Source organism: Rhynchophorus ferrugineus, unplaced genomic scaffold, assembly GCF_030347505.1.
Source record: "Rhynchophorus ferrugineus isolate W39M unplaced genomic scaffold, kcgeb_rfMv2 rfM3, whole genome shotgun sequence".
In the NCBI taxonomy this organism is placed as follows: Eukaryota; Metazoa; Arthropoda; class Insecta; order Coleoptera; family Curculionidae; genus Rhynchophorus; species Rhynchophorus ferrugineus.
In genome coordinates this window covers 142,496-156,045 of record NW_027472582.1, presented here as the reverse complement: position 1 = coordinate 156,045, position 13,550 = coordinate 142,496, and the positions used below count along the sequence as shown (strand labels likewise).

At 31.5% G+C, this 13,550-nt stretch overlaps 1 protein-coding gene and 1 long non-coding RNA gene across 6 annotated transcripts in view; one reads left to right on the top strand and one right to left on the bottom strand.

Moving 5' to 3' along the window:
- The window catches only part of Smr (nuclear receptor corepressor smrter), a 124,136-nt gene that overhangs the window by 36,565 nt on the left and 74,021 nt on the right, over positions 1-13,550 (bottom strand). Inside the window, exons 1-2 of one of the 5 annotated variants that reach the window (XM_076399181.1) lie at positions 6,613-6,771; positions 6,476-6,526 (exon numbers count right to left, since the gene is read on the bottom strand). The exons of 2 other annotated variants lie outside the window; for them this stretch is intronic. In XM_076399181.1, coding sequence (XP_076255296.1) covers positions 6,476-6,516 — 41 coding nt within the window. In that variant the 5' untranslated portion in view covers positions 6,517-6,526; positions 6,613-6,771. Of the gene's footprint in view, positions 1-6,475; positions 6,527-6,612; positions 6,772-13,550 lie in introns of those variants that run through there. 2 more of the 5 variants (XM_076399179.1, XM_076399180.1) reach the window with 2 other exon arrangements.
- Positions 7,161-13,550, top strand: part of LOC143193171 (uncharacterized) — a 37,362-nt gene continuing 30,972 nt past the window's right edge. The window contains exon 1 of the long non-coding RNA XR_013004955.1: positions 7,161-7,276. This is a non-coding gene — a long non-coding RNA (uncharacterized LOC143193171). The remainder of the gene's footprint in view (positions 7,277-13,550) is intronic.

The following is a 13,550-nucleotide window of genomic DNA, read 5'->3' as shown; positions in this document are numbered from 1 at the left end:
CCTTTAATAAATGGGGGGAAAAGAATTTATATGAAAACTTCCAGTCTCGAGTTCCACGGCGTTCTCTCACCAGCCAGGCAGCCAGACCGAATGGGGCGCGTTTCGGAAAATCGATAGAGCTGGCCCGAGAGTTGGATTACTTCGGGGGCTTCCCGACCGACGTAGTCGCAGTTCCCCTTTATTCGAGACCTTCACCTTTAAAACGACCACACCACATCGATATCCAGAAATAGAAACAATAGAAAATTAGAAAATTCGGCTTTGCTCCCGAAAATGTTTCGGTTTTATGACCGTGAAAGAACGGCCCATGGCAACTATAAAAGTAATTTATTTAGTTTTTCCTTCTATATGTGTTTGTTTTTCTCCCGGTTTTGCCGCTCGGCGTTTTTTCTTTGGCTTTTGTTTTATAATCCATGAAATCTGGGATTTTGTTATTCGACTGAATAATGCATGTAACTCTATTTAAATCCTGTTTATGAACTTATGTTACACGTACTTGGTAAATAGAAATAAGTTTGGGATTCATTTTTACAAAATGTCCTGATAGGTTTACAATAATTTCTTCCTCACGTTCAAGCTCTATGAAAGTCAAGTTTTGCTCTTCATGTTTATTGAATTCAAATAAAAGTACCGTAATAAACTTACAATGAATATATTACATATTACATTGCATTAACCACATGCAAAATCAATGTAAAATTACACGAAAGATGTTAAATACGGTTCCAGTAGATATTAGCTTTATTACCAAACATTGCCCTTTTGGATTATACTATGCATATGCCATATAATCTAACGGATAGTATTTGTATCATTGTGAAACTGTCAGTCATTTTATAGATAAACAATTCTTTGGAAATATCAATAGAAAAAATACACAGTCCCATTAAAGAAATTGGCAATAAAGAAAATTCGTTTTTGTCACTTTTATTCAAAAAGGATTTAAAGGAACCTTCAGAAAAAGGTAAATATAGTTGAAGCCTGAGAAAATGTTTCGGGTCGTTGTAATTTGTTTACCGAACTTGAACAGAAAGTAGATGCTTAAGATCATTTTAAGGACAGATGCGAGAAATATGAGAAATTTACCTGAGACTGGAATCACACGTAAACTAAAGACATTCAAAAGAAAAAAAAAATCAGGTAGGCGCACAACGGATGATTTTAATGCTTTGTGAAACGTTGTTGTCCCGAACAGTTATTGATGACTAGTCAGGTGTTATCGTTCTATTTTACACTTTTCTACTCTCCATTATTTTGAATGTTCCGTCATATATGCAGGTAAAAAAAAATTACAAACTTAACAGCCATATCGGCCGTTTATAAACAAAGAAGAACGGATCTGCATTAGCTTTTTTATTTATTTGTACGTTTCGGTTGTCGCCGTTCGAATTACGTACGTAAATTCACAGCAGCATTAGCATTTTTCATGTGTTTCCGGTTAGAATGGGTGGATGAGATCCGGCTGCAATTTCTCTCGGTTTCAAGTCTGTGGACTCTTGAACAGCCGTAGGGTCAATAGAATGCACATAAGGGGTCAGTGATTATCAATGGACAGGAGAGCAGTTTTCCCCCGTTCGCTTCGGACGCGCTTTGAATAAATTAAAATGGTCGCCGGTGGCACAATTGAGAGAGTTGCGAATGAAACTATCAGAATGAGACAAAGAGAAAATGGAAATCTCGTAATTTCTCGTTAGATCGGCATATTGCCGGATGTGATCGTAAAAAAAATGAATGAACATTCCCATGACAGCTACAAAATTCATTTATCTCGTTTTCCATCCTATATGAGTTTGTTTTTGCCAGTTTTGCTGTGTTTCCTTTTCTGGGTTTTGTTTTATTATACATAAAATATGGGATGCTATCTGTTCAACCGAATGCCATACATAATCAAGATTTTTAAAATTTTGATAAACAAATGGGAATAGGATAACAATATATTATACATAACACTGGATGGATACTGGCCACAAAAGTAGTCAAAAATCAAGAGAGTATTCATATTTCCAAACAGCCAAATTAATCCCAACAAAACAAGGGCAAAATAAAAAATCAATGGTACAAAAGGTTCTTTCTTGATAATATCCAAACAGAAAGGTGATAATATTCTGCTTATAAAGGAGAATATAAAGGAGAATGCAATCAAATCATTAAAAAAATACGTAAAATAAAGACGATACATCAATTTTTTATATACACATGAATCGAAGCTCTAACCAGGTGGGTTCCGCTTTCCCATCCCAAACAACTGAATACCATTATAGGTCGCTATCCATCAAGAGAGGTATAGTAACCGTTGAACGAGTTGAAAAAGGCCCAAAGGACAAAAATGAAATTATTTTATTTCTAAGACTTGTTCTTGTTTAAAATATAATTTGATTGTAAAAGATACTAGTTTTTATTATAAATTATCTTGAATCTTCTTTTCACTGAAAAAACGTAAACCAGAAAAAACCACAATTTCCGTAAAATAGCCTCAGCGATATAATAACACAAAATCCTATAAAAATACACTGGAACCGAATTAAACTTCGAAACATTCATTGTTCAACATTCGAACATTTATGATTATGATTCATGCCAGCCACTTTCTAATCGGATTTGACCTTTCCCGCATTCGAGTCGAAAAGAACTTTAGCACCAGGCATGGCTAGTTCAGTTGTGTAAAACGTAACGGATTTCCCGCCATTTAATCAAGCCGAAAATAAATAACACTGAATTTGGGCAATTTTTTCTGTTCCTGCCGATCAAAAACGAAAAAAAAACAGATATGTAATGTCTGTTAATATACGGTACATTATTGGGGCCAGCAGCATTTAGAAAAACGAAAATTATTCAATCATTTTAAGTCATTGATACTTGGAATAAAATTCGAATAGGTTTTAAAAAACCAACAAATCATCAACACTTATGCCAGTTACCAGAAACTTTAGAACAATAATCTGTTCTGACATATACACACTGCAGCTAATATTAAAGAAGTGAAAAAGAGAAGAGAAAAAAATTGAATTAAGAAAACCTATTGCCTGTTCGGAGGCAATTCTCAGGCACACTGTTATATTTTAACCAATTTCTGATGAGGAGATGTAAACATCTGCAGCTTTATAAAAGAAGATCTAGGGTAAAATTGGGTCGGTACTTAAAGGTACCTAAATAACCGGTAAATAAATTGAATACCATGATACGGAGTGTTGTATCACTGGGTTACATGAAGTAAAAAACTGCTATAAATATACAAGCTAGTATTAATACACAATTTATGAAGTTACTTCAAAAAAGGTTAAAGAATATAAAAAGACGAACTAAATAAAATCTAAGGAAAAAATAGAACAAGAAAGTCACGCCATCGAAACTTTTTTCTAAATTTATATTCATTTCACTAAGAACCAATGTGGCCTTCGCAGCTTTTTCCTCTATGAATTATTCATTTAATATACGCTCTACGATCTTCATTAAGGACCGAGTAAGAGAGGCTGCTCGGCATAATTTTCTTCAATCGTATCTTAACACATCTCAGTCTGGAGCGAGGCACTTTGTTATTAACATTTAAATGAAGCGTCCCGAACGGCTTCGCTCGTTAGCGTAACTGGAAAATAGTGTCGATGTATCAGTTTTTATATTCTTTTTAATGGAGGTTTTTATGCAGACGAGATAGAGTTTATTGAGTTTTTCGTTAAACTACTTCAAAACATTTAAAATAATTTATGCGAATGCTACAGAAAAAGTAAGAAACCATAAGAAAAAATGTATGGTCAAATACCAAATTTAAAAAAGGAGATTTAACACTACAATAAATCATTCATCAAGAGGTGGTGACAATTTCGACAACGAATTAATGTAGAAAATGTCTTGATGATCTTGATTTTTAACTTTTTAATTCATGATAGTGAACCATATTGTTGTGGACTCAAACAATTCATATAATACTATGCTAAACTTTGAATGCATTTTTTAAATAGCATAGAAATTAAAGCCACTCTATAAGCAATTCAAATCAATATTTGAAAGGTAAATTTAAATTAATTGAATGTTAGTGAGATCAGTCAAAACCTATTTCGTGCTTAATGTTAAACAGTAATATTTAGTTTAAAAAGGGAGAGCGATTTTATATGGAACATAAAATATTGGATAAAAATTATTTAATTTATAAAACTGTTATGTTTATTACCTCGGATATACTAATAGTATTTTATAATAGCGTAATACTAATTCAGGTAGTTTCTACAGCAACGGTATTCCTTTATACAATATCGAAAAAGAAACCGATAGCCTAAACCGTTGGAAGACCTCAATAAATAATATATCCGCTATAATAATATTTAATTGAGACATAATAACACTATATTACTAACTGGGTTTAATTCAGCCAGCATGGACATGTGTATTTACTGTAATTTAATTAATTATTTATAAAGCAAGTTTGAATAATTTGTAACAATTTTATGTTTAACAAATAATGTAATGTTTATAGGTTTTTCGGATTTACATTTAGAAAAGCTCCAGACGCCTGACGACAATAATACAAATTAAATTTTAGTATTTTAGAGCCAACTGGGTGTAGTCTATAAGCTAATAGGAACAAATAACCGAATAAACCTCGGATAACTCAAACAATCAATTATGATATCACCTATAAATAATACTTTCGATCTCCAAAAATTAGAAAAAGGATATGAAATGATTTTCTTAACTTCCTTCTTAAAATTATATATTTTGGAAATGTGTGTGGTCTCATTTTCAATAATTTTGCAGGATCCAAGCACCCACTGTACACATCGATGACGAGTGTGATTCAGAATTAAGATTTCAAAAATGTACTCAGAATTTCGATAACGTCGAAAAATATTTCTAGGAATATCTGATTAATATAATTTAGATTTTAGCAAAACATGTTGGTAAATAAGATGACAGTGTTACGGCTGTATTAATGAAATTTCATTGCGGTAACGTTATCAATTAGTATGTGTTCTCATTGTGAAATTGACTTTAATCGCATTAGGTTCCTTTTTTAGGAAAATTGGTTTGGTGATGAGAGATACAGAAAAAAATTACACGGAGAATTGAAAAAACACATCTGTGCTTTATCCTGAATTTCACTTTATGATAAAGTTTATCGGCGAGGATTTTATCGGAATGTGAAATTCAGGATAATAGCACAACTGTATTTTTTCAACGAAATATTCTCGAACATCTTTTAGCCAAAAAATTTCAGGGCGGTTTGTATTCGCAAATAAATCTTGTTGAGGTTATGCCTCGATTTTTTATTTCAATGCAGTACAGCAATAAAGTCGTCAAATCCGCTTGGTTTTTGGCAAAAAATCGCGAGCCATCAGCAATGTAAATTTTCGCATTTGACGATTCAACAACAGTTCAAGGAGAACAAGATCGAAGCTGGGCTCGTCAAGTATCCTTTATCTATTCAAAGAAATATTTATCTCTGACGACACTTCACGAGTACCTTTTCGTTAAAATTTAATAGAATTTATATATGTCGATCTAAATTTATCCGTATACACATCCATATCTTATATTTTTGAGATCAAAGTTTATTATGGAAACAGTTTACTGCAAAATAATATTAAGAGTGGCCGTTTTAATATCTTAATCAGTCGTTTTTTAAAATCATTCTATATACCTTGTAATACTATGAATATGAACTTTTGAATAATTAAAAAACTTGATATTATTTATATAGTAGAGAAAAATACTTGGATGGTTAAAACTAAATATTGACGACCTTTAACGATAACTGTCCATCAACATGTGATATCAAATATCCGACTACTTAAAGAAGTAGTATTTGATATTATTTACAACAATCTACATGTCAAGAAAATATAAAAACGTAAAAACAAACTGTATTAAAATGTCAAGCAAATTTTCAATTAATTTAAACTGAATTACTTTTCATTAGACCAGGGAAAAAAAGCAACCTTCAACTCTGTGGGAATGAATATAAATAACATCGAATCAACTTAACTTGAAACTATATTAAAAGGTTCCTCATTTTAGCAATCCTGGATATCATTTGCAAATATCTAGAAAACTGTTGAAATAATTATAAGTATATTATAATAAGAGTAAAATATGTACGAAATAATTATTAGACAATTGGGCTTTAGAACTCGTTTCATATAAAAAATAAAGGTAAGCTTGATTCCATTAAATTTTCAAGCAAACAAAGTTTATATTGATTTATGCTAAATAATTCTACTAACGATGGATAAAATCAAAAACCACACATTTCACAAGTAGACCAAAAAAGTAAGGTTCAATATTATGAGAATATAGATATTAAATGATTCCAAATTCCTAACCATTCTTTTTGGGCTGAAACTGTAATTCAACGCAGTTTTAGCCAGAGTAATCGTAGAATATATAATTTTGCAGTAAATACAATTCAAACGATGTGACTACTATATCGAGGAAGTTTATGTGATAAATAGACTATCTAAGAATTAAAGCTTAATCTTCTTACCTAGAGACGCTGAGATCAACAAAGGCAGATTGTATTAGCATCTTGGCTTACCTGAAAATAAGAGCGAATGATTAATAAAGTTTAGTTTTTGGCGGGACGAATCTAATATGACTAAGAAACTTAAATGTTCAACTAACCCAGGGAAACCAAGTTTTAGAACGTGTATTATTAGTTATCTGTTGCTGGCCATCGGAAAACAACATAGTTCTCGTTAAACTTTTTCACGCGAAGCTTGTTCTAACGAAATAAGCTCAAACAAGGGAAAAAACTCGAACGCAATAACCATTAAGCCCATCAAAAACTTCCACGGCTTTATTTCTCATATTTTCCTCCCGGGTCCTTTTTTTCTAACATCCGGACCAAAAATTGCCAAACTTTGCAATACTCTCTCTCTCGTGGATCCGAGAGAAAAAAGCAGCGCCAACTCGAAAACAGGCACCGAAAGAAAAAGACGGCAGTTCCGCTTGTAGATGAAGCAAGAGGGAAAACCAACAAAACATTGCGACGTCAGAACGAGAGAGTGGGGTGTGATAGCTTTGTGAACGCTACGCTCTCCCCTCCACGGGCGTAGTTTCTTTGGTGCGACGGAGACGGGTGATCGGTCTGTCTCAGTTATTCGACGGCAATTTCGGTGAGAAGGTCGTATTAGGATGCGACGTTGCCATTCCTACCTGGCACAAACGGAATATGAAAATTATGATGGTATAGTCGAAGAATGTTGGCTTTTACCTAGAATTTTGAGCTAGCTGCGACGTCACCGATTCAAGGAAATGCCTCACGAATTATGGGAAATCGATCGAGGTAAAATATAAAAGATTATTCAGGTAGATAAATCTAATAGGCTTAAAATATATTATCAGACCTGGGTATGTTGTTATTTCTTGTTGATTCAAAGAATTTCTAAATGGCAATAAGTGCCCCTTTTTGAAAGAAACAGATGGTAAGGAGGATATGTTCTTAGAAAGAAGTTGCTTGTTGATTTAGGTTGTAACATTCAAATTCTAGTGAACTATTTATTAGGTTGATAGTAATTTCAAAGGCTTTTTTGATTAAAAATAACTGTTATGATTTTTAAAAACATGGTTTTGTTCATTGCTACATATTATTTTTTAAAATAACTTAAAATCATTCACAAGGTGAAAAAGATAAGCGAGTTTTAAGGACTTTTTAGTCAAGCTTTTTCCAAATACCTTTTAAGAAATTTACCAATACGTGGTCAAGGTTTATGTAAGGTGCTTGGTGTTGTCTTTTGGCATATTATTTTAACATTATATAAGTTAAAATAGCAGGTCAATAGTATATTGACTAGATTTATCAAAACGTATTTAAACATTAGTCGAATTCATAATAACCTTTGATGGTTATACTTATAAATTAAAAACCGGATATTTCTGATTGGAGAGAGGAATGCAACAGTAGGATATATAAGAAAATGTAAAATACAACCAAATGCCATCGTACACAATCCTGGTGTTATCTTAACTGATTTGTATTAATTGAAATGACGTATGATTTTCCAATTTATTTTTACACTATTGTTCGATAAATATATTGTGAATCTATTTTTACACCTAAAGAGTGATAAATAACTGATTTTCGATTGTTACAAACACTAAGAAAAATTTATCTATATTTCGTAAGATTAGTTTTTTAACGTATATTTATATTTATATGCATATATATTTAAAGGTAAAATGAAAAAATGTCTAAAATTTCGCCCGAATAACGATATATGAAACATTTAGCATTTCATTATTTTTATATTAGTGTACAAAAAGTGATCTACCACCGTATAAAGCTATTCTTATCATCTTTCTATCCATACAATTATGTCAATATAATCAAGTGAATCGTGTTACTACTATTATTAAGTAAGAAACACTGATTTAGTGGTATTGTGACAAGAAACAAACTAAACAAGAAATATCGTTTTAAAGTTAATGGGAGTTAATAAAAGTGATTAGTTAAAAGATGATATATCATTATGCAAAATTAGATAAATAAATATAGATATAAGGATATTCGGCCAAAAGTCAAACTTCGGCAATTTCTTTTTTCCAATCAACGTTTTTCCTTAGGACAATCTTATATGGTCGCTAAATAGACTGATTTAGATGTGAACTATATGATGAGTGGTAAAGCAATTAGGAGCATAATTAGTTTCGTTTTGACATAGTTTTCATCGAATTTTGATATGGTGCAGTGGTTTTCAGCAAAAATTGTTTCGCTAAAACCATTACAACGCCTAAACTAAACGCCAGATTGTCTTCAAATTTTAACACGTATCGTTTCTAGGCCAACACTGATAATTAATAAACACGAGGTTAGGTTCAGAGATATTAGGAGGGGATAGTCATCTATATGTTTGGTCCGGGAATTACTGAGTAAAGTTTTATGTAGAGGAATCACTTCTCAACTTTTCATCAATTAGTATAAAACCAAGTTTACGAATTATTATGAGTTTCTATAGTGTATAATAATGTTTATAAGTAAGTAGGCTTGATAGTGGAGTGAAGACAACACTCTCACTATTGCGATAGTCGCCGGTTTGAATCCTGTCATGGTACGGCTACATTTAATTTCTTGTAGCTTGAAACAAAGATTTTTTTGATTCCAGTTTTTAAAATGTGTACAATTTCAACACTATATTCACAATAGATTGCGTAGACCACCCAGCAGTACGGTGGGCAAGCAACTGCAACAACTTTATAGTCCATAGACTTAGTATAATGGACTTGTAGCTAACTCGTAACTAGATAATATACATCTCTATATGAGAAACATTTAATAATTTTACTGAAATAAACAAAATCAAGTGAACATCAAAAATTATTTTTGTTTATAACCTGTCCATTTTCGAAAGCAGATGTCTGGCGAAAAATCCAAACTCTCTTTTAGAACAGAACAAGATGAAAACAAATCCCAATGGCACGACGTAAGGTTTGGCATGATGGAGCGGTTTGGATGTATTTTTTCGTGGTACCAGTGACGAATAATCAATCCTGCGAGACACTCAGACCATTCATTCGATAATCACCCATCACCGAAACATTCAAGGAACGAACCCTTTTTACTTTTGCATTTTCGAGTTTTTTTTGTTGGGTCCTAATGCACCGTAGCGGCAGACGGAAGAAACGACGCAAATTAATTGCAGGAATAATGGATGACGTAAGCCCAGTAAACAAAATATTAAAAGAAATGCCGTGGAGTACATATAAATAAATTCTGAATTGACAGAAATTTAATTATTAACGATAATTACAATATTGTATCGGTAGTAGAAACTTAACACTTGGTCTGAGGAACCATGGAGAAAAACCGTTGTTACGGGTATTATAGAGCAAATCGTAGACGTGCCAAAATAGTTGTTGATGTTGATAGAATTTGTACGCAAATGCAAAAAGAAGTTTTAATATGTATCATACACTGAATGAATGAGTGTTGCAATCATTATTCTATTTTAATGATGTTTTACTGTGACAAACGTTAATTCAATGGTTTAATTAATGGGTCATTCCAACCACACTCAATTGTTTAGACATTTTGCACAGCCATTAAAATATAGTTTAAAAAATAATAAGTGAATTGATCTTGTGAAAGGCCAAGGAAAATTTAAAATTGGTTATTAAATATGACGTTTTGCAACGTTGCCACTCTGCAGTATATTGGGAAGATATATTTGTTTCATTCATACAAATAAACAGAAATGAATCTTTAAACTACTAAGTTCCTAAAAATTGAGGGATTCATGCTAATACACCCAATAAACGTAAGCTACAATTCAAGCAATTTTTTATTCATTATATCTTACATTAAATATTCTTAATACAATCTTAATTTACAAAATAATTATATGTTCTGTTGTACTTGCATTAACACAAAAGCACGGCGAGTACGGGATCACTATGTATTTCTCGAAGTAAAATAAATAATTTACTTAAGAATACAGTTATACACTAAAGTTCGTGCGATTTGATTCACTTCAATCTTCTGAGTTCCTGCGCGTTGTCCAGTAGTTGTATTACTTCCACATTGTTGAGATTTAGCGGCCTTATTTCAAGTTTTAAGGAGAAATCTTGGATCAGTTCATGTATCCATTTTATTTAGAGATCATCGTGCAGCTCTCATCAAGCAATAACGAAACATTTTCGACATAGCTATGATTTTAGTATCAACTGAAAATCATATATTTTGAATTACGCGACAACCTGTGAAAGGTTAACCTTAGTTTTGTAACGTCAGTATTAACTACACCACGTTTCTGCAGTTATTCGGGTAAAATATACAACAAAAAGTTAATACGTTGACTATCTCAAAGCTACAGCTCATATCGCATAAGACTACATTCTAACAACGTAGCCATATAAAAAAACGTATGATGAAATAACTACGTTCACTTTAAATCCATATAGTATAAAAACAAATATTTATACTTAGTAAAGATAAATAATTATCTGACAAATAATTCATATAATATTAGGCGTTGGAAATAAATCGCAACGTAATTCAAAATGAAACTGGAATAATATTATTAAAAATACTGTTCAACGCTACTTATTAGCCATACTCATCTTTTGGGAAATTGAGAACTTCTTGCTCTTGGATTCAATTCATGAGTAGACCCATTCTATAAAATATTTAGAATGACCCGAACAAATTCTAGTAAGAAAGAGAATAACGCCTGGGGTAATGATAGGACGGGTGTGGTAAGCCTTTTGTTTTAATATTTTCAATCTAGAGTTTGATTTACCATTAAAGCACAAAGAGAAACAATAAATAAATTCTCTACATATTTGAAACAGTTTACAGTTTTTTAACTTTTAAATAAGTTACACAAGTTTTAAATTATTTTTCTTTATAAAGTGATTAATTTTACTTGAGGTTCGGATCCCGCCGGGGCATGGTAAAAATGTATGGTAGGTTTTTTTTGTTTTAACATATTTTACTATTACTTTAAGCTAATTATATTCAAATTATGAATAAAAAATTAATTATAAATATTATTATCGAACAATCTTCTACCCTTTACTACGTTAATAAAAATAAATGTAAGAAGAGACGATGTAATGACCATGAACGGAATTATCGAGATATAACATCGAATCGTTTCAACTCACGATTTTCAATAAAACCACAGGCCGAGATCTTTCCGCGGTCGAAGTCGTGGAAATAGGTTTGCGGTACTTTAAAATAAGTTATCGGAAATACCCCCCTCCCTCATTCAGGGTTTTATATTTTTCCTAACCTATTTTATTACTGTATTTTTATTTGTCTATCTCGTTTCATTTGTCTTATTTATTACCAAGCCTATTATTACTTAATTTAGTATCGCGTAAACTCGACAACTGTTCAGAAGTTTTAAACAATGGTAATTACAATGGTTTACTCATAATTCTTTAATATCGTCGTATTTAGAACAACCTTTATTTAAAGAATTTTTATCATATAAAAAATAAAAATAAACTTAACAGCAAGAAATAGGATGAATTGAAAATCCTATCCCACAAATTAAAGGTTTAAATTGGAGCACATATGGGAGAATGAGTTCAAAGCACAAAAACTGCCTTTTCTACTTGATTAAATTTTTGATATTTTTTTTGTGTGGTGTAACTGTAACTTAAAATTTTTCAACGAAACACGAATTGTAATTTATCTTATTGCTATTTTCTTAATTATTATTTTTCATCATGTTTTCAACTTTTTTCAATTTTTTCAATAATAAACTCTGCATTTTAGTAACAATATTCAGCGAATAAATAATATTATCGAAAAATGACAGTGAAAAATTTAGTAACAAACAAGATTACGTGACTTTGATCTTAGCTTATAAGTACCATTGGATGAATTTCTGTGAAAGTATTGACCTGCCTATAGACAAAATAATTTAACTCATTTTCATGTTATCAGGATTCTCTTGTCATGTTATATTTGAATATAATTTTTTTATATATCACTTTTGAAAATTAACTGCAAATTTAAGGGAAAAATAGGAGCATTCCTTTTACTGTATTGCTGTACAAATCGATTTCATTATTCCTCTAGGATCTAAAGATTTTATTTAAAAAAACGCCGTTAAAAGGAGAAATGCGAGACTCCCCTAATAAAGAATTAATACACAATCCCCGCCAACACCATAAAACTACCGCCCACTTTGCAATATCAGCCTTATTGTTTTTATTTTTAATACCACTCTATACACATTAGTTTTTGATATCGGTTATAATTATACTTATATATTATACAGTGATAGCGATTGATTTATCATTATGTCGCTTAATAAACCTTGAAATTGATATCATGTTTAATGATATATGAAGCGTAAAAGATATTTTCTATATTAAATTTCGCATTGATTAATCGCCATGATGCTCTTCAGGCCGGTCGTATTAATGCCTATGGAAATAGTTGTTCAGTTCTCTTATTTTCGCTTGATGATACCTTGGCTGCGTTTGATGACTTATAACATTTATTATTTTGATCGTTCATTTTAGTCAATATTGGCTTGTTGAAAGTCTGTGCAGTGACTTACACTATTACATATTTCTAAATATGGTTACACGATGCTAAAACATATAAATTACGGTAAAACAGTCGTACACCTATAAAATTTTTAGTCAACAAGCACACAGAAAAATAAAATGAATAATATAATGTAGACCATCAGCGACACTCTTATGATGACAGCTACTTCCTTAAAAGATGAAAAAGTAGAACAAGCAATCCATTTTTATTCTACATTTTAGCTGAAAATGTGATAGTCTGAAAGATAAAATACTGGTAACAAAATAGGTTTATACATAAATAGCATGATGGCAAGCTGGAAAATCTAAATACTTCAATGTATTCTAATGTGTATCAACTACATGAAAAGGGTGATAATTCATAATGTAACGTATTTTTCGAGTTTTTATTCTTGATAATCTTCAGACTGATTAGTAACTGCCTTGATAATGCTACACAACTTTTCCGTTCATTACTTTAATAGATGAATACAAGTTCGTGCCTGCTCGATGAACAATTTTCATTTCGTATCGAATTAAAGTCCGGAGAACTCTTGTGCTGGATCGTGCTTTTG